An 18487-nucleotide genomic window follows, 5' to 3' on the forward strand; every position below is an offset into this window, starting at 1 on the left:
CAAGGTGGTACGTGTTTGCTGACCATTTGTCTCCTGGGGCTGGAGGGAAAGGGAGGAAGGATGCACAAGTTGAAGGATGCACAAGTACCGTCTTTATTCATGTTGACTTCCAAGCATTTCTTCAGCCGACATGCCCTGCATTGGTTCCTATGTGTCTTGTCCACTGGGCAGCCACCCTATAAAACAGAGAGATATTCTTGTCATGAAATGGGGGATAAAACCATCTTTCTCTCACCAAGGACATTCTGGAACAGGAGGGTGCCTGATTCCCTTCTCCCCTCTGGAGTAATTCCCAGTTTCAGTTTATACTGAACCTATTCTGGATCTCTCCCAGCAAAAAGAGAAAGATCCCCTCCACTTCTACCAACATTGATCAAGGAAGAGAACAAGGAACCACACCCAGCAGGTTGTTCTAGAGTTGTCTTCCCCAACCTGGGGCCTTCCAGATGCTTTGGACCATGACTCTCAGCATTCCTGACTGGCCATTCCGTTTGGGGCTGATGGAAGTTGAAGTTCTAAGGCATCTAAAGGTCACCAGGTTGGAGGAAGCTGTTCTTGATAAACTCTAAATCATCTTCAGCACCCTAGACAGTTACTTACTCCACAGAGGCAGAAAGGCAGGCAGGGTTTGGATACCCGGAGAGAGCGTGAATGGAGAGTCCTTCTGCGGCAGCCTTAGGGCCAGTGGAGGCTGGTGGCTCCTATGTCAATGGGGCAGTAAATCTGCTCTGGGTTTCAGTAAAACCTATCAGAACTCTAAAGGAGCTACCCAGAGTGCTGAACCCTATTCCCAAAATGGGTCTAGTACCTTCGCCCCACAAACATAGGAGCCACCAGTCTCCACTCCTTACAACACCCCTTCTGCCTATATGGCCTGCACTAGAAAGTTCTCCTCTTGTCCCACCCTGTCCTTGGTCTCTTCCAGGTTTCATGAATCGTGTGAATCAGCTTGCTCACGCAGAGCCATTATTATTATTATTATTATTATTATTATTATTATTATTATTATTTTGGGTCTGCAAAAGGCCGTTGATGTCGTCATGGTCTCAATGACCTGCCACCTGTCCATATTTAGCTACTCAGCGGGCAGGAGCCGACCAAGACCAAGGAGGAACAAAACAAGATGAACCCAGTCCCTATCGCATCTGCAGGAGCCACGCCTTTCTACGCTAGACGGAGATTCCCATTTGTCAGTAGGGCTAGACGGTGCAGTACAAAGGAAGAGGTCGCCCGCAGGAGATCTAGGTCTGACTCCCAAGTCGCTCTGGTTTAAACCCGGATGTGGTGAACCAGGGGGCTTGTGTTAATCCTCCTGGGTGGGTGGGGGTTTAAGATTAAGTTTAAAAGCAGAAATAGACAAAATCATTTGCAAGGACTTGGAAAATTGACCGCAGCTTTTCGCAAGCAGGTGCCCGCCGGATGTCTTGGGTTACAACTCCCAGGGCCCCCCGTTGGCCATGCTGGCTGGGGATGATGGAAGTTGTAGTTCAGCACCTCTGGAGAAGGCTGGGTTACGGGATGGTAAATTTAACCTAGCTCAAACACTTGGGTTCTCCGCTCCCAACATGCTATCCTCAGAACGGCTCTGTGAGGTAGGATAGCCTGAGAGAGCGAGAGCGACTGGCTCAAGGGAGCCCCATTAGTTTCATGGCCGATTTAAACCTGGGCCTCCCCAATGCTTTAACAAATGCTACACCATGAAAAGGACTGGGTGGCGCATAATAATAATAATAATAATAATAATAATAATAATAATAATAATAATAATAATAATAATAATAATAATAAAATATTTCTTACACACCTCTCCGTTTTGATCGAGGTGGGAACAACAATAAACAATAAAAATCATAAAACTGAATTAAAACATAATATACATCGTTAAAAACATCCTAAAAACATTTTTACAACATCTTAAAATTCCACTGGATAGGCCTGCTCCCTTGTACATGTGCGTTTCTGCCCTTCCCAGTTGAAACGTGAGCGATCGTGTTTCATCTATAGCGCAATCCTTTGCATGTTTATTCAGAAGTAAGTCCATTGACCTCAGTGAGACTTACTCAAGGTAAGTGTGTACAGAATTGCTTTAATATCTGTCTCAAACTGTTTTCTTTCTGTAACAGCGAAGAGTTGCTGGCATGGTTTTAAATTAATTTTAATTTAATTTTATGCTGCAACATCCCAGTTATCTCAAATCTGCATAGGAAACCTAAAAAACAAACGAACACCCATTAGCACTATCCTAATTTTATTTACTTGGTGGCAACTCATATTCATTTCAGCCAGGGTTGAAAGTCCAATGCAGACTTATATGGGAGTAACCCCCCATTGAAATCAGCTCTTCTGGGCAAACATGTTTAGTATTATTACACTTAATATCTGACCAGTAAATAAGGCCCTATGGCTGCAATCCCATGCCCACTTACCTAGTGTGGAAACTCAAAGAGGCTTACTTCTGAGTAGATTGAGCTGTAATGTATTAAGTTGCTTTTTGCTCCGTAAAGTCAGCACATAGGCCTCTGAGACGAGGGAGAAGGCATCTACTTCAGACAACGTCATTTCCCGAAAAACAGGACCGCTGGAACCTCTCTTTCTAGAAATTCCTCTGGAGTGGGGCGGGAAGTGTGGGCCTCCAGATGTGGTTGGATAGTAACTTCCATCATCCGGCTGAGACTGATGGGGGTTGCATTCCAACAACATCTCTGGAGGGCCCCATACTCTCCAGCCCTACCTTAGAGCTCTGGGCACAGGCTAAGTGGTCTAAATTGACTAAAAGGATTTAACAGACTGAGGCTGCAAACCTTCGGCAAGGATAAGCTCCACTGAACTCAGTGGGACTTACTTCAATGAAGACATTTTATTTTATTAAATTTATAACCCGCCTTCCCACTAAATTTATTTATTTATTTATTTATTTATTACATTTCTATACCGCCCAATAGCCAGAGCTCTCTGGGCGGTTCACAAACAGGATTGCATTGTAACTGTGTTTAAGATTTGGTTTAGAATATATAATTGGTTGATTTTGCAATCTGGGGGTTTAATCCTGAGGAATCTGAACCATAGTTGGGGCAAGTTCCAGCCAAATTAGACGCTGCTAAATCCCATTTCAGTGAGAGAAATGGAGGCTGCAATCCTATACTCCTTTATCCTGGAATACAGCCTATTGATTTTGAGTAGACATGTATAGGATTGTTCTGCTAGGTGCGTGCTTAACACTCCTGCATACATCAGTGGTACTTAATTTTGACTGGACTGTCTTGCTGGATTTCGTAGCCTTGAATTCTTTTCATAAATTCATCAAAGTGCCATCAAGACCAGAAAGGTGAAGCTGTCTGGCTTCTTCTTTCAGTGTTAAACTGCAAGATTGATGCTGTTAATATATTAGTCCAGGGACATTAATCCATTCCCAGTGCAAGGTTATTTAATCAAAACCGTCCGTCTTCCTTAAGGCTATTAAGTGCAAACAATTTAGTGCCTCTCCCGGTTTACTCAAGCAGTACCATTAAGGCAATTCCTCCAAAACACCCATCAAAAGAAAGCAAGTCTATGCATATTTCACTCAGGAGTAAGTCCCAATGAGTTAAATTGGATTTTCTTCCGGTATGTCTAGGATTGTAGCCTAAATGCCCGCCTCCAAAATATCACTTACCCCCGAGATGCTTTATTTCAATCGCTTAATCATTGGACTACTTGGCTCAAAATAAGGCGGTGAAACCTGCACCTATGCATGTTACTCAGAAGTAAGTCCCATTGAGTTCAATGACACTTTCCCCCTGTTGTCCCACTGAGTTTAATGGGTTTTCCTGCCAGGGTTCCTGAGCCTGCAATAGATGTAGGCCAAGCAGAAATTCAGAGGCAGAAGCCTTCGCATCACCCCATCCCATGCTGAGGAAAAGCTTTACCAGCTTAACAGCGCAATGCTATACGTGTCTATGCAGAAGTAAGCCCCACTGAGTTCCATCGGATTTACACCCAACATATAGGATCGCAGCATAAATTTCTGCTTGACCCACATCTGTTAAAGGCACGGGAGACCTATAAAGAGTGTTTGTGTGAGAGAAAAGGAATCGCCAGCCTTATTTTGAACCAGGCCTGTAGCCGGGGGTGGGGGTGCCCCCCTAAATTTTCTCTGCTTTTTAATTTTATTTTTTATAAACAAGTAAAAAAAAAAACAGTTTACAAGTTTGTCTTTAAAAAACCTGCAAGCCAGACGAACTGCCCCCAGGTTTTTGGCGCCCCCCCCCCCCGCGGACTTTAAGGCTAGCTAGGGGCCTGCTTTGAACTTCCACTCAAAGCAATACGACCTGCAGCCCAAACCTATGCATGTTTACTCGGAAGTAAATCTTACTATGCTCAAACAGCCGAGGGAGACAAAGAGGAAAGAAAACGTGTTTTATGGTGCAAGCACATGCAAGTCTACTTGAAGTATATTGACCTTAATGGGATTTACTCAGCAGCGAAGTGTTTCTAGCAGCCTTCCAACCTGGTGCTCTCCTGAAGTTTTGGACTACAACTCCCATCAGCCCTAGCCAATAGGACCTACTATGTGGGGCTGGTGGGAGTTGAAGTCTAAAACATCTGGAGGGCGCCCCAAGTTGGGAAGGGCTCCTTACGGTGGAAAACCTATGCCAGTTTACTCGGAAGTAATGCCCAGTTTCCCCCCAATACCCTGGAATTTTATAGGAACGCTGCATTAATCGGTTTGCAGTCTCTGATTTCCCCCACCCGACCCCACCCCACCCCCATTGATTCAAATGATCGCTAGCCTCGGAGCAATGAAAAACAACAACACCGATTTACAGTGTAATCCTATGCTTTTCTACTCACAAGTAAGTCCCATTGAGTTCATTGGGGCTCAGACCCAGGTCAGTGAATATAGATTGGCAGCCTTAAAGTAACTTCTCTTGCCGTACGTTTTGGGTTGTTTGGAGCCCCCTGACCTGCCCCCAGTTCTAATCCTTCCATTGAATTCGTAAGAATCCTTCTCCTTTGTACAAGGGCTATTTAACTTTCCTGGGGAGGAAAAGAGGAATAGTTCAAAATCGGGAGGGATCTTTCTTTTCGGTGTGTGTATTGGGAGGGGGGAGGTAGAGATTAAAACAACAACGACACTGCAGTAATGTTTTAAATGTGCATTTAGATTGGGGGGGGGGGGGCTGTATGATTTTTTTGTAAAGAAAAGGGTGTAAGTATAAATTTGGTTCAGAGTGAGATTGCCAATCCCAATCCCAATCCATCCCTAAACATGAAGGAAATCCCATTGATGTCCATAGGTCTTTCAATGATTGGAGGACTATGCAGCAGTATGGGGGAGGAGGGAATTAAATACGGCTTAAGGGGAGAGAAAAGGTGCTCAGGACTGATCTGCACTAACTTACTCCTAAGGTAGCAGAGTGTCCTATTCCACTTCAGATTGCAGGCCAGGATGGTGTATGTCCCCCTCCTTGTAATATTCCACTGTTTTGTTTTTAAATCCCTGCCAGTAAAAGTCAGGGAGAAAGGCTCTAGCCCCCCCCCCCCCACTCGCTGCTATAGCAGGCTTCTACTTTGCAGGGTGTGTGTGTTACGGGAGAGTTCCAGAAATGTGATCCCTCACCTGCAGTCTGAAGTGGTACCCAGGGGAGTTGCGAGGATCTAAAAGATTATGTGCAAGACCCTGTAGGGCCACTCTGAGAATAAAATATTAGATTGTAAGCCTATGCGGCAGGGTCTTGCGATTTACTGTTTTACTCTGTACAGCACCATGTACATTGATGGTGCTATATAAATAATAATAATAATAATAATAATAATAATAATAATAATAATAATAATTAGGTATGCCAACATTTTGCAGAAGGTTTGAAGACTGAAGAACCTTAAGATGGTGATTTATGTGATTACTAGAATTTATGTAAATTTTACAAAAGGCAAACCAAGTAATTTTCAATCCAAATCAGCACAAAAACAAACAAACAAAAATCAATTAATTTTCACCCCACCCCTTGATCATCCCAAATCAATAGTTTTTCTTCAGTTAGTTTACCCCAATTCAGTTCCCCCAGATGTTTCTCTAAATCAAATTACCCTTTGACTATTTCCCCCCATTCATCAAAATCCCCCCTCCACCATTACCTCTAAATTTAAGCTGGAGAAAAGTAATGACATACTTTGGATGGGGGTCAGAGACATTAAATAACCCTGCAAAGCTTTGTTTAAAAGGGGGGGATGTGTATGTGAAAAATCTACTGTGGGCAACGGGATGGGGTGGGGCAGAATGTTAAAAGGAATTTAGCTCTAGGGGTAGCTACCAGGAAGGGTGACTACATGGCAAGGAAAAGAGGGCTCCTATACTTTAAACAGACAGGTACAAGAGGGAATTGCTGCAGATGCTTCTCAACATGATGGGTGGTGAGAAAAGCTGCATCTTCCAGAATTCCCTCCTGCACACCACTATTAAAAAGAACAGGAGCCCTGTAACTGTCTTTGCAGGCTGGCTGGGATAACGAAACAGTATGTGTACACAAAATGAAAAGGGAAAGGCAGAAGTTATAGGATAATGGTGTAAGGGGTATGCCTGGAGAAAAAGCATGAAAAGAGGATTATATACGTGTTTTCCCCCAGAAGCCAGATGTGTGTGGGAATCTAGCAAGCAGGGAATGAAGGTGACAGTTCTCCTCCTCCATCCTGCTCGCACCCCACAGGTAATTGGTGTAGAGGTATGCTGCTTTCGGAAATGGAGGTTCTATTATCATAAGAGATAAAAATGAAGGAGAGAGGACTAATGTACAGGTTTTTGAGCAGGCCTGAGAAATTGGTCATGGAGATACAAAGGGGGGGAGGGAGGAGGACTTATTGGTACTACAGGAAGTTAGGGACCCTGGAAAGGAATTGAGAGAGAGAAATGACTGGTGTGGGAGCCAAGGATGATCTTCTGTTACCTTTCACCACCCCAGCATTGTACCCTGCCTGAGAAGCCATGGTAGCAACCACCCCCTTCTCCATTGGCAGCTGGTTGGCTCAACTCTGCTACCTATTGAAGGAGAAGTTAGAACCTGCAGGCATCACTGAGATCCTCCACCCAGGACTGCATGGCCTAGATCAAGAGTGGGAAACCTGAGGCCTGCAGGGAGAGCAAATTGGGCTCTAAATTGGATCCACCTCAGGTTCCCCAGATGACCATGCCCCCTTCCCCAGGCACAGTCCCTTGTCCTTCAACAACCAATTGTTTGGTGGTTCCCCAGCTTTTGTGCTGCTTCCTCGCCCCCTTCTAAAGCTTAGTTACTGGCTTTAAGACCTTTAAGCTAAAATATGCTGGCATTTGTTGTACATTTGGCTGTGTCCCTTTGTCTTTGGCAACACCCAGCATTGGAATGTGGTCCCGAGAGCATCTCCAAAATTGAACCTGGCCCTCCAGCTTAAAGAGGTCACTCACCCATGGCCAAGATATGAGCAAAAGAGAACAGGAGGGCACAAGGCCTGTGGGTGCAGAAAAAGAACAGCAATCCTCCAGGAACTGCACCTGCTCCTTGTAGGGCTGGGATGACACAGACACGCAGTGCACACAAGAGCACCAAAGCAGGGGGGCTGTTGTATGTGCTGTATGCTTTTACTTGAGTAGCTTGCCTGGCCTCACCATGCCTCCCCACCTCTGGGAAAGAAACCGGAGGGGGATGATAACATCCATACATGCGGAGGCTGGGTGAGATTCAAGGCACTTGGAAAAAAAGTGTTGGGCATAAGCCCCCTTTGCCCATGGCTACAACATCCATGAGAAGTATAATCCATTACTGCAATCTACCACATCATTCCTTCATTTATTCCTTCATTCGGAAGGCCTTCCCTCCATCAATATCTTTTCTAAATGGAAAATGGTTTCCTTCCTTGTTGACATCCGGACTTTCCAAGTCTCCTTGAAAATAACTCCCATGTTGCAATTTCTTGCCAGTTATCCACCCACGGACATTTAAGGGGTAACTACTTCCATCGAAATCACTGGGACTCCCATCTTCATGCTATCTGACTACAAACAAATATGGAGCCCACTGAGTGCCACAAGTCATTAGTAAGTCCATCACAACCCTCAGGTTCCTGGCACTTCAATGTGATACTAAACTGATGAGCGGGATCCAGCAAAAGTTAAATACTTTTAAATTCCATTGATTTCAATGGGAGAGTGGCACATGGACTGAAACCTCTCCAATTGGTCTTGATGAATTAATGAATGCAGGGCTTTTGCTCAGAAGTAAGGCCAGTAGTAGTTTACTCCCTAATGTGTTCCAGATTACAATCGTGCAGCTCAGTCTTTGCCACATTTATTCAAGAGTGCAGCTGACATCCTGTGCATGCTTATTTAGGAGGAAGCCCCATTGGACTAAGTCAGACTTACTTCTGAATCAAGATGCATAGAACTGGGCTGCAAGTCCCACTGATTGCAATGGGGCTTACTTCTAAGTAACTGTGCCTAGGATTGCAGCCTTAAAGAGGCCAGGGTTGGCTGGACCAGATGAGAAGGCTTCAGAGGAATCTGGCCTGACTCCTTTTCCTCCATGCAATGAAAATCCCTCCTGACCTCCACAGTTTATCTTGGATGAATCATGAGGTCCTTCTGAGTATCCTGATTCTGCCTGCCTGTTTTGAAATCTTTGAGTTTTGAAACCAAGAAGCCGACTTCACTGTAAACATATTACGGTGAAGTATGTATCCTAGCATACTGAATAATGTGCGCAACACTGTGCCTGTAGTTGTGAACCCATCCGATGGCTCACATGCACAGCGTCCAGACAACCATTCCAAAGGATAAATAAGAGACGAGGTGTAAAAGTGTCATGAACTTGCCCTAGGATTTAGAAATAGTTTGGCCCAAAGAGGAGGGGGAATTGAATAGGATGATCCAAGACAGTGCTGTTGCAACTGGTACCTGGTTTCCAGATTTGCAGACGTAAGTCCTATTCCTTCTGATGCTTCGTTTGAAAAACCCTGAGCATCCATCACAGGCGTAAACCCCGTAGTGCTTGCCGGAGCTGCGGTCACCACACACTTTACACGGGATGTCTAAAATCCGGCCTGAAAGTCAAAATGGGAGAGAGAAGAGGGTAAGCAATCTGGACTCTAGAAAGTGATGGGCACCAGAACCGGGCTGCTGCTGCTAACAGAATCCTAGAGTCAGAAAAGTCCATGCTCTTGCTGGATCGGGGCTACCCACTTCTGCTACATATTCCAGGACATACTATCCAGCAAGAAGCTCATTGCAGGGGCTGTTGGCTTTGATCAAGCCAAGACAGCCCAGATGTTGAAGGTGTAACAGCAGATGTTCCTGCTGCAGGAGGAGAACAGAAGTGACTATTTCTGTGGGGTTGCTGTCCGACCCAGTACATGCTTGTTCAGAAGTAATTGCTAGTGATTTCGCTGGGACCGGTTCCCAAGTAAGTGTGTGAAGGACTTCAAACTGACTAGGAAGTGGTCCCATTTAACTCAGAGGATGTATTTCTGAATAAACATGCATTGATTTAGCATATTGGTTACATTTATATTCCAGCTTTATTTCCAGGAGTTCAAGGGAGTATACTGTTCATGGATCACCCCCTTCCCCATTATCCTCTCAGCAACCCTGTGATGTAGGCTATGTGGAATGATAATAACTGGCCCAAAGTCTCTCACTCACTTCTGAGTAAGCTTGCTTAGGTGTGCAACTTCAAGCTTTCAGCCCGAGTTGGAAGTAATTTCAACCAACTTTAGTGGGATATAACTTCAATTAAGGCTAATAAGTTAAATATGTTTACAGTGCAATCTTCTGTAAGAAGTAACACCTGTTGTATTCAATAGGATCACTTCCAGGTAAGTGTGTATAGGATTGCAACCTTAAACTGCAATTCTGAACACAGCAGGGGTTTACTTAAGGAGCGAACATGTAAAGGACTGAGCTGCTAGTAGGGTAAGCCCAATTGAATGTTGTGCTTTACTTCTGAGCAATCACAAAACCATAGAATGTGAAAGTGAAGGATCTTGGAGGTCTTCCAGGCCCAGACCCCTGCTCAGTGCAGGAACTACAATGCAAGATGCAACTAACAGCATCCCTGGCAGATGGCATCCAGCCTCTGCTGAAATATCTCCAGGCTCCATCAGGCAGAGTGAGGCAGCAGATTTGGGCCATGTTCAGAAGACACCTTAAACCACCATGGTTAAGGCTTTTCTCTTAACAAAACAACCTTAACCACCGTGGTTTAAAGTGTCTTCTGAACAGGGCCTTTGAGTGTCCTGAAAGGACAGCAAATAATTAGTTATTTCGGTTATTATTGTATCTTTCCTACCAGTGAATGGATGAGGCGCTTGTCACATTTTCTGCCCCAGGTGCCAAAACAAAATGGTCAGCCTTGGGTGCTGTGCATCTTAACCTGGTGGGGTGCTATTTGCTGCTCCACCTCAGGTATCTAAATTTCTTGGGCTATTTTCCAACAGCTCTTACAGTTAGGAAGTTTCTCCTGATGGAGATCTAAAATTTGCTACCCTGCCATCTCCATGTAGTGCTTCACAGGTGTTAAAGCAATGCTTTGGTGACCCTTTCAAATCGAAGGAGGGTCTTGCTTTTAGCTTCTATGGGTTGATGGGCTTAATCTTCTGTGTGGGACCCCACACACACACAAATCCCAAGTGAAAGTCCCCCCCCCCACACACACACACCCCTGACTGCTGGAGAGGTTGATGGATGCCAACCTAAGCAGCTCTTCGCCTAGCCAAATTAAAAGGAAATAGGAGCATCCCAAAGCCTGGATGATCCTGTTAGTGGTAGGCCTGTGGCCAGCCTAAAAGTTCGAAGTAGGAGCTGGTAGTTCTTCTGGTCTGCAGGCCTTTTGAAGATAAAACTGTAAACGGTCGTTTACGTGTTTGTTAAAAAAAAAGGGGGGGAGCAGCAGAGAGAATGGCAGGGGAGGCAAGCTCCCGCCTTAGCCCGCCCCCGGCTACAGGGCTGCTTAGCAGTCAGCCTGCAGGGCTTGCAAGCCAGTTTCCTCAGCAGTTCCGTTGTTGCCACGGGAGTTTGCCGGCCAATCAAGGACTTTCGGATTGAGGCATTATTTGGAAGGAAATCCCGTTGAAAGAAACGTGTTTTCGGAATCTGGCAATAAGTTGTATTTCCCCACAACTGTAGAAATTGACTTCTTCTTTTGAAAGCTGCTCTTAAGACAGACATTCAAATACCGCCGAGATTTCCCTGTTCTGTTTCTCCCCGCTATTCTCTCTCTCCCGCTCGCTCTCTCCCTCTTCCCTTCCCACAAACTAATGCTAAAACTTGCTTTGACTTGAATGTGCCCCCCTCCAGATGTTTTGGACTTCGACTCCCATCAGCTCCAGCCAGCATGGCTAATGCTCAGGAATTCTGGGAGGTGTAGTCCAAAACATCCGGAGGGTGCCCGGTTGGGGAAATCTGCTTTAAAGGTTCTGATTTCCTTAGGTCTGGTAAGACTGACCCTAAGCAATCGAGAATTAGCCTGGGTGCTTTAGCTTTCTTCTTGGACACCGCCCTGTGCATTCAGTGAGGGCTGGTGGCTCCGATTTCGGCGGGGCTGTGATTCCATTCTGGGTTTCAGTCAGAACCAGCCAGAACTCTAAATGAGCTATCCAAGGTGCTGAACCCATTTGGGGGATAGGGTTCGGCACCTTGCACAGCTCCTTTAGAGTTCTGGTTGGTTCTGACTAAAACCCCGAATGGGATCACAGCCCCACCCAAATCGGAGCCACCAGCCTCCGCTACTATACGTATTTACTCGGAAGCAAGCCACTTTGATTTCATTGGCACTTACTTCTAAGTAAATGTGTTTAGGGACCCGGGCAGCAGCCTCTCATCCGTATCCTAAGTAACTGAGGCGTTTGCAAAACCTACGGATTTCGACGGGATTTGAGTCCCATCGAAATCGCAGTCCTGTGCTAGCACAATGACTTGGAAATGCTTACTGTCGAAATCGTTTTGAGTAAATAGGTACAAGGCACGGATAGAAGCTGGTGTGAGCCACAACTCCTGTACTCCTGGGCAGGCTTATTTGGGAAGGAGCCCAACTGAACACAGCGGGGCTTACTTTCGCGTTGACATCCTTGGGAATGGACAGCACTTAACCCAAACCGGCTCTGGGCCAAGTGAGTGGAGGACGGAGGCGTTAAGGCGATTAGGACCGGAGCTTACAGCCCGATCGGATGCATGCTTGCTCCATAGAGAGTGCGCATGGGACTGCAGCTTAATAGAGCCCGATCCTGTGCGTTTGTACCCAGAGGTATGGCCCACTGTGTTCAGTGTGGTTTACTCTCAGGAGCCTTTCGTTACAGAGACTTTTAACCAACGGTAGTCTAGCTTAAGTCCCATTCATTTATATGGGTCTATTCTAAGTAGGACTAACATTGGATACAACCCAGAACAACTATACCCGTGTTTGCTCGGAAGTTAAGTCCCAGCGTGGTCAGGGGTACTTACTCCCGGGTAAGTGTGTGTACGGCTGCAGCCTTGAAGCTGTGCGCCCAATCCGAATGACTAGGAAGTAAATTTCATTGTAATCAAAAGGGCTTGAAGCTGACGGTGTTAGATGCTCCCTACATCTTATTTATTTATTTACACTGAGAAATTCAAGAAGAGGAACGCTCCGAAAAGAAAACTCCTCCCCAATAGACCTTTGGCCCAGGACAAAGAGAAGGCTTGGAGGAGCGTGTGTGTGTGGACCCTCATGGGGTTTTGGGGGGTGGGATTGAATTCCGATCAGATTCTTCCGCTCTCTGGAGAAAGGAGGGAAGCAGAGAGAGGTGGGGTGGAGAAGATGCTTTCAGACCTGGTTTCTTCGAGGGGAGGGGGGAATGGCCTCTAAAACAATGCCTCCCCTGCAGACAATAGGGCCATTAGATAAAGTGTTAACTTAATGATCCCCCCCCCCCTCGAAAACTCGTTCGCCTTCCAATCAGCGCAAGCTGCCGGCAGCCGGCTCCTCTGCTAAATGAAACTCGACAGCTGCTGCAGGCAGCCCCGACGGGAGGACTGAGGATTAGGTCCGGGCGCTGGGGAGGGAGCGGGGAAGGAAATCAGGAACAACAGGCCCAGCTAAGGGACAACGTCGGGGGGCTCTGCACCCCACCCGCGGGCCGAGAAGGAAAGTTGGCCTGGGCTGTGTGTGTGTCTGTCGGGGGGTGGCTGGAAGGTAGGCGATCTCCCGGAAAGCGAGTCGGCCGAGCCAGGCTTGGCTTCTCGAGCTCTGTAATTACACGCCCTCTTTGCCACCTGCCTATTGGGTCACCAGTGACCCGTCAAAAAGAGTAGCATGGGAATTCGGATTGCACACAATGGCCCCAGGGGAGAGCACTCGACTCCCCCCGAGACACACACACACACACACACACACACACCCCCAGGCCCCGCCCGCCCGCTTCTCGCCGGCCGCCGCTCCCGGCCCTCCAGCAGCCACCGCGAGACTTTCCGCACTCGACGGGGGAAAAGGGCCAGGAACGTGGAGATGCCGCGGTGCCGTCCCCTGGGGCTGGATGTCATCGGGCGAAAGGCACAGCTCCCCGCACGCACTCCCTAGCCTCGCCTTTTCGGCCTGGGCTACTTGAGAGCCACCCTCTCTTCCTCCACCCCACCACCCATAAGGAAAGCCACCCCACCCACCCCTACCTTCGCTTTTCAACTTCCTGCCCCAAACTGACCCCACCCCCCACCCCCCACCCCGCGCTATGATTCTCACTGGAAATCGAAGCGAGTCCCCTGCCGCCCCTGCGCAGCCAAGGCTGCTGCGGCCCCCTGCGTGCCTCCTCGGGAGTCGGGGTCCTGGAGGACTTCCGAATTCGAAAGGGGGAGTCGAGGATTGAATTTCACGGCTCAACACTTCTCTAGAGCCGAGGAGGTCCGTTTCAAAGCTCCATCCCCGAACGGATCCAACTCCACGCCGAGATTCTGGCTGAAGCCGTTTAAGGCTCCGGTTCGGGGGTTGAACTAGTCTAACCGGGCCTACTGGAGAGTTCGGTCCCATTGAAAACTCCAGGGTTGACTCCTGAGTAAGCGTAGGGTTGAGCTGCAAATATATTTACTGGGAAGGAAATAAATGAGCTTCTTTCCAGGTATTTGTAAAGATGCCTCTCCCCCCACCCCTAAAATCGTTACACTTAGTTATCAGTGGGTCGCGAGAGCAAATGAATTAATGTACCTGTTGTTTTAAAAGTCATTTAGAAAAAAACCCCAAGGGGCAAACCCTGTGAGCCATAAACATGTTTTAAAATTTGAAAGAGCTCTTCCATGATTACCTGATATATAATCTCTCGAGCCCAACCGGGATAAGAACAGATAAAATATATAAACATATTTTTTAAAACACGTGTAACTTTGGTCCACAAGCCATTTAACTTCGGAGAAGCTTCATTTACTTTAAGAGGCTTATAGTGCAATCCTGTACATGTCTACTCCGAAGTAAGACTCATAGTTTTCAATGGAGCTTGATCCGAGTTAAGTATGTATGTGTAGGATTGCAGACTTTATCCAGGAACAAGTGCAAGCGCACAGGTAGCCGGATCCTCATCAGTTATTTCCTCTGAAGTAAGTCCCACTAAGTTCCCAAGTGCTTGCACATAAATATATTTAGGATTCTGGTTGTAAAACTATGGATGTTTACTTTGGAGCCAGTCCCGTTGATCTCCTGCGTCCAAGTAAACATGCATAGTAGGAATATTGGAAATGACAAAATATTCTAGCAGTAAATAATATAACATCACGAAATGACACATTTGTGACACTTCATCAGTTATTAGTGCACAGTAGAGCGTCAAATCCAATGCAGTTTAGCTTTAACTTCGATGGCACCCCACATATTAAGTCATGATACACATTACTCCTTGTATTACTTTTGTTAAAGTAATTGAATCTTTTGCACTTGTTTCATTAATGCTCGCTGGGAGTCTCTCAGACACCTCCGGAACTGCTTATACTATATAGAACCTGATCGACTGGATCCCACTCACACCTGTTGATCTGCTCTACCTGATCCCCAACAGGCCTATATTTCATTCCGCTCCATTTTAAAATATACAACACAATCCTATACATGTCTGCTCAAAACTAAATCCTGTCGAGTCCCTCACTCCCAGGCAAATGGGAATAAGATCGCAGCCACAATACTATAGCGAATGCCTGTTGAATATGCCTGCTTATTTACCCCGACGTAGACGCCCACCCACGAATTGTTGTACATATTGACATTATATTCAACTCCGCAGACTTTCCTTCTCAGCCTTCTCTACAAGCGTAAATATTAGGCATCGAAAAACACAATTTAATAACCCACTTCCAGCCGAAGTTGAGCGCTTTCAAAACCCATCGATGCCAAGGGGTGAACCGAGAGCTCGATTAACGCCCCCTGAAATGGGTCTCAACTTCCGCAGGATTCATTGCTCTTGTAGAGCGAGGTCCCTTCCCGCGGCCCCGCCCTCAGGCAGTCGCCTTCTGCTCCAAACTTTGGCCCATTTCCCTGGCTTTCGCCCCCTCCCCTTTCCTGCAAGTCGTGCTGGCATTTGGGGGGGGGGAGGGCCCAGTCTCCCAGCCCATTAGGGCCGCCCCAGCAGCCGGGGCTGTTGCACTGAGAAACATTCCGGGGCCGGCCGAGGGATGCCAGCCAGCCAGCCAGCCCAGGCGAGCGAAGGACCCCGTTAACTTGACACGAGGTCACCAGCGCGCTGATTAACCCCTGTTTAAAGGCCCCAGAAGTCTTAGGCGAAAGGCCCGCGGGGCTCGGGCGGCGCTGGGAAACCGTTTGCCGCATCCCTCGACGGGGCGTCCCGGGGGGCTCCTCCCCCCCTTTTTTTTTGTGCGCGCCTCGTAATTGCTTAAAGATATCTGGCAGCTTCGATTACTGTAATTACCATCAGAGGCTGTTGAAAGAAGTGAGGCTGCTTTGCGAGGGCTCCTCGGCGGGGTCTTATTACCACCCAAGCAGAGCCATCACATCTGACATCACTCCAGCCTGGCGGAAGGGAACGCCGAGGCAGCCCCGGGGCCCAGCAGAGAGAGGAGCCGCCTGCCAGCGCCCGGCTCCTGGAGCCAGACTTTCCCAAGCGCCCGGCCCGCGGCTCCCTTTCTCCCCTCGACAAATCACCCCGCTAGTCCTCAAGACGCGGCAGCGACCCAGCTAGCAGGCTGGAAGTCAAGGAATCCGCGACAGGGCCTTCAAAGTCAAGGGGGTGGGATTCAGAGGGCCCCCCGCCCCGCGCCAGGGGCGAGGAAGGGGGGATGTTTAGGAAGTCAGACAGATCTTCCATCTCAGGCTTGGTCGATGCTTCCCTGCGCGAATGCCTGCTCTTAGTTAGAACCCCAAATGGGACACGATCCGGCCACCGTTTGGCACTTGATTTGGCAACCCTAAGCATGTCTACTCAGAAGTAAGGCCCACTGAATTTAAATTGGGCTTGCTCCCAGGCAAGTGGGGAGAGGATCGGAGCCTGGAAGTCGCCTTGATATCAACGAGAGACGGCGGAAGCGTGTTTATTCTGAAGAAAGTTGCCTCCAATTTCAGGGCAAGTGATTTCCTAGTTCTGTAGCCTAATATTGCAGCCTTGAGCACGTGCTTCCATTGAAATCAACGGGGCTTTAATAATAATAATAATAATAATAATAATAATAATATAATAATATAATAATAATAATAATAATAATAATAATATTTTTTGGAGGGGGTCTGGGAAATTTATTTCAGCTATTTGAGTTCCAAGAACGGCCGCTTAGACACAGTACTCAAATGGCTAAAACCGAGGCCTTAATGGCCGAGAGCAAACGCAGTCAGCAGCCATTAAAGTCAACGGGGGGCTGGGGGCTTTCATGTTGATTGATGGGATGTAAGAAAGTCCGCAATAACTAACCCCCGTGCGGAAGGTTTCGAAGGAGAAATTGCCAGGCGCGTATAATTGACCGAGATCCTTTCCCGAGCCTGGCTGCTGAAAGCCAGATCAACCGCAAGTTAAGATCCACGTTACCCCCACGTAGACGGGGCTTAGATTACGAAACTGTCCGGATTTCTTCCCAGCCAGGCGAATCTCCCATTTTTCCTGGCCTGGGAAGTCTCGCTCCTTCCGAGAGCACGCGTCTCTTTGGAACACCCGGGCTGCTGCAGCCTCGGTTCCGGAGAACACGCGGAAGTGAGCCTCCTTAGGGCTGACTCGCCAGTAACACCTCGATCACACCATATGCATGGACGGTACTTCCACGCCGGCAAATCCATCGGAGTCTTTCGGATCAGGGTTGAAGGCTCCCTTTAGGGCACAAGCGTCCCTGGCCGTTCAGATCTCACTGGGTTGCATCCAACGTTCGTCTAACCTTCCTTTCAATGGGTCTACTCTAAACAGGACCAACAGCACATACTAACCACGCAGAAGCAACCTGTTGTAAAAACGGCTTCCCTCCAGATCACTGCTCAGTGGACGCCAAATACAGTGTGGATTTCTCCTTAGGGCCAAGATCTCAGAACCGACCCGTGGTGGCAATTCGCTTTGGGAAGACCCCTCGATTCTGGGTACTAGCGGAGCTGCGAGGCCAGGCACAGCTAGAGGAAGGCTGGAACCCCATGCCCAGCACCCTGAGGACAAGCGAGCCCCATGGGGCATAGCGGAACCTACTTTGGCACAATCACCCAAATATTCTGTCTTCATTAGCTGGCCCACAAAAGAGGTTGGCCAGATAGCGAGAGTTTTCTGGGTTTCTTTCCTTTCCCTGAGAATCCATAAACTCGTTCGGCTCAAATTTCCCCAACGCCATTTTATATCGATTTTTATTTTCCCCCTCTCCCCCAAGAACTGTGATAAAACAGAGTGGAAATATTCGCCAAATCTTCCACCAACCCAAAAGGTTTTGCTATCAGATCCATCTTGTTAAGCTCCTAACGCCCGACTCATTCAAACTATTTTTCTTTAGTTTAAAGCAAGCTTTTTTTGGGTGGGGGCTTTAGTTAAGTTTAAACCAGGTTTACTGTGTGTGTGTGTGTGTGTGTGTGTAAAATTACTTGTCATCCACTCTACTACACAAGCAAAGAATGTCGATTTCAGATTTATTTATTTATCTTGCCTTTGGGGAGAAAGGTTCGAATGCGGGACAATATCAAGCGATGCCAGGAGAACAGCGCACGAAATAAAGTTAATGAGTAACTACAGCAAAACACGCACACAGGAGAAGACGGCGAAAAAGCAGCAGCGGAGTGTGGGAGAGAGATAAAGCGAGAGGAACCGCGAGTTCGCATATAGCTGTTTTTCAGCAGACCAATCTATTCTACACGCACGTGTTTTTCGGCTCCTTTTTATTTTCTTTCCCCACAAGCCATTTTTGTAATTATGGCACCGTGATCTCGCTCTAAAATGGCCTAAGCCATCACTTGTCATACACCAAATTGGATTGTGCATGTTACTGACCCCATCACTCATATTAGGACAAACTCAGAAAGTCCCTTCTTGGATTTCTAGCGTTTGAAGCCAGCTCCTAGCCAGAGCAGTCAATCAGACTTTA

The 18487-nt window shown here is 47.4% G+C and overlaps 1 protein-coding gene across 1 annotated transcript in view; it reads right to left on the bottom strand.

Moving 5' to 3' along the window:
• The window catches only part of NR2E1 (nuclear receptor subfamily 2 group E member 1), a 33999-nt gene extending 16253 nt beyond the window's left edge, over nucleotides 1–17746 (bottom strand). Inside the window, exons 1-5 of the mRNA XM_063125457.1 lie at nucleotides 17622–17746; nucleotides 16969–17164; nucleotides 15122–15239; nucleotides 8903–9048; nucleotides 89–176 (exon numbers count right to left, since the gene is read on the bottom strand). Coding sequence (XP_062981527.1) covers nucleotides 89–176; nucleotides 8903–9048; nucleotides 15122–15239; nucleotides 16969–17164; nucleotides 17622–17746 — 673 coding nt within the window. The remainder of the gene's footprint in view (nucleotides 1–88; nucleotides 177–8902; nucleotides 9049–15121; nucleotides 15240–16968; nucleotides 17165–17621) is intronic.
• Between the last annotated feature and the right edge of the window lie 741 nt (nucleotides 17747–18487).

The sequence above is a fragment of the Elgaria multicarinata genome, chromosome 4 (assembly GCF_023053635.1).
Source record: "Elgaria multicarinata webbii isolate HBS135686 ecotype San Diego chromosome 4, rElgMul1.1.pri, whole genome shotgun sequence".
NCBI classification, from domain to species: Eukaryota; Metazoa; Chordata; class Lepidosauria; order Squamata; family Anguidae; genus Elgaria; species Elgaria multicarinata.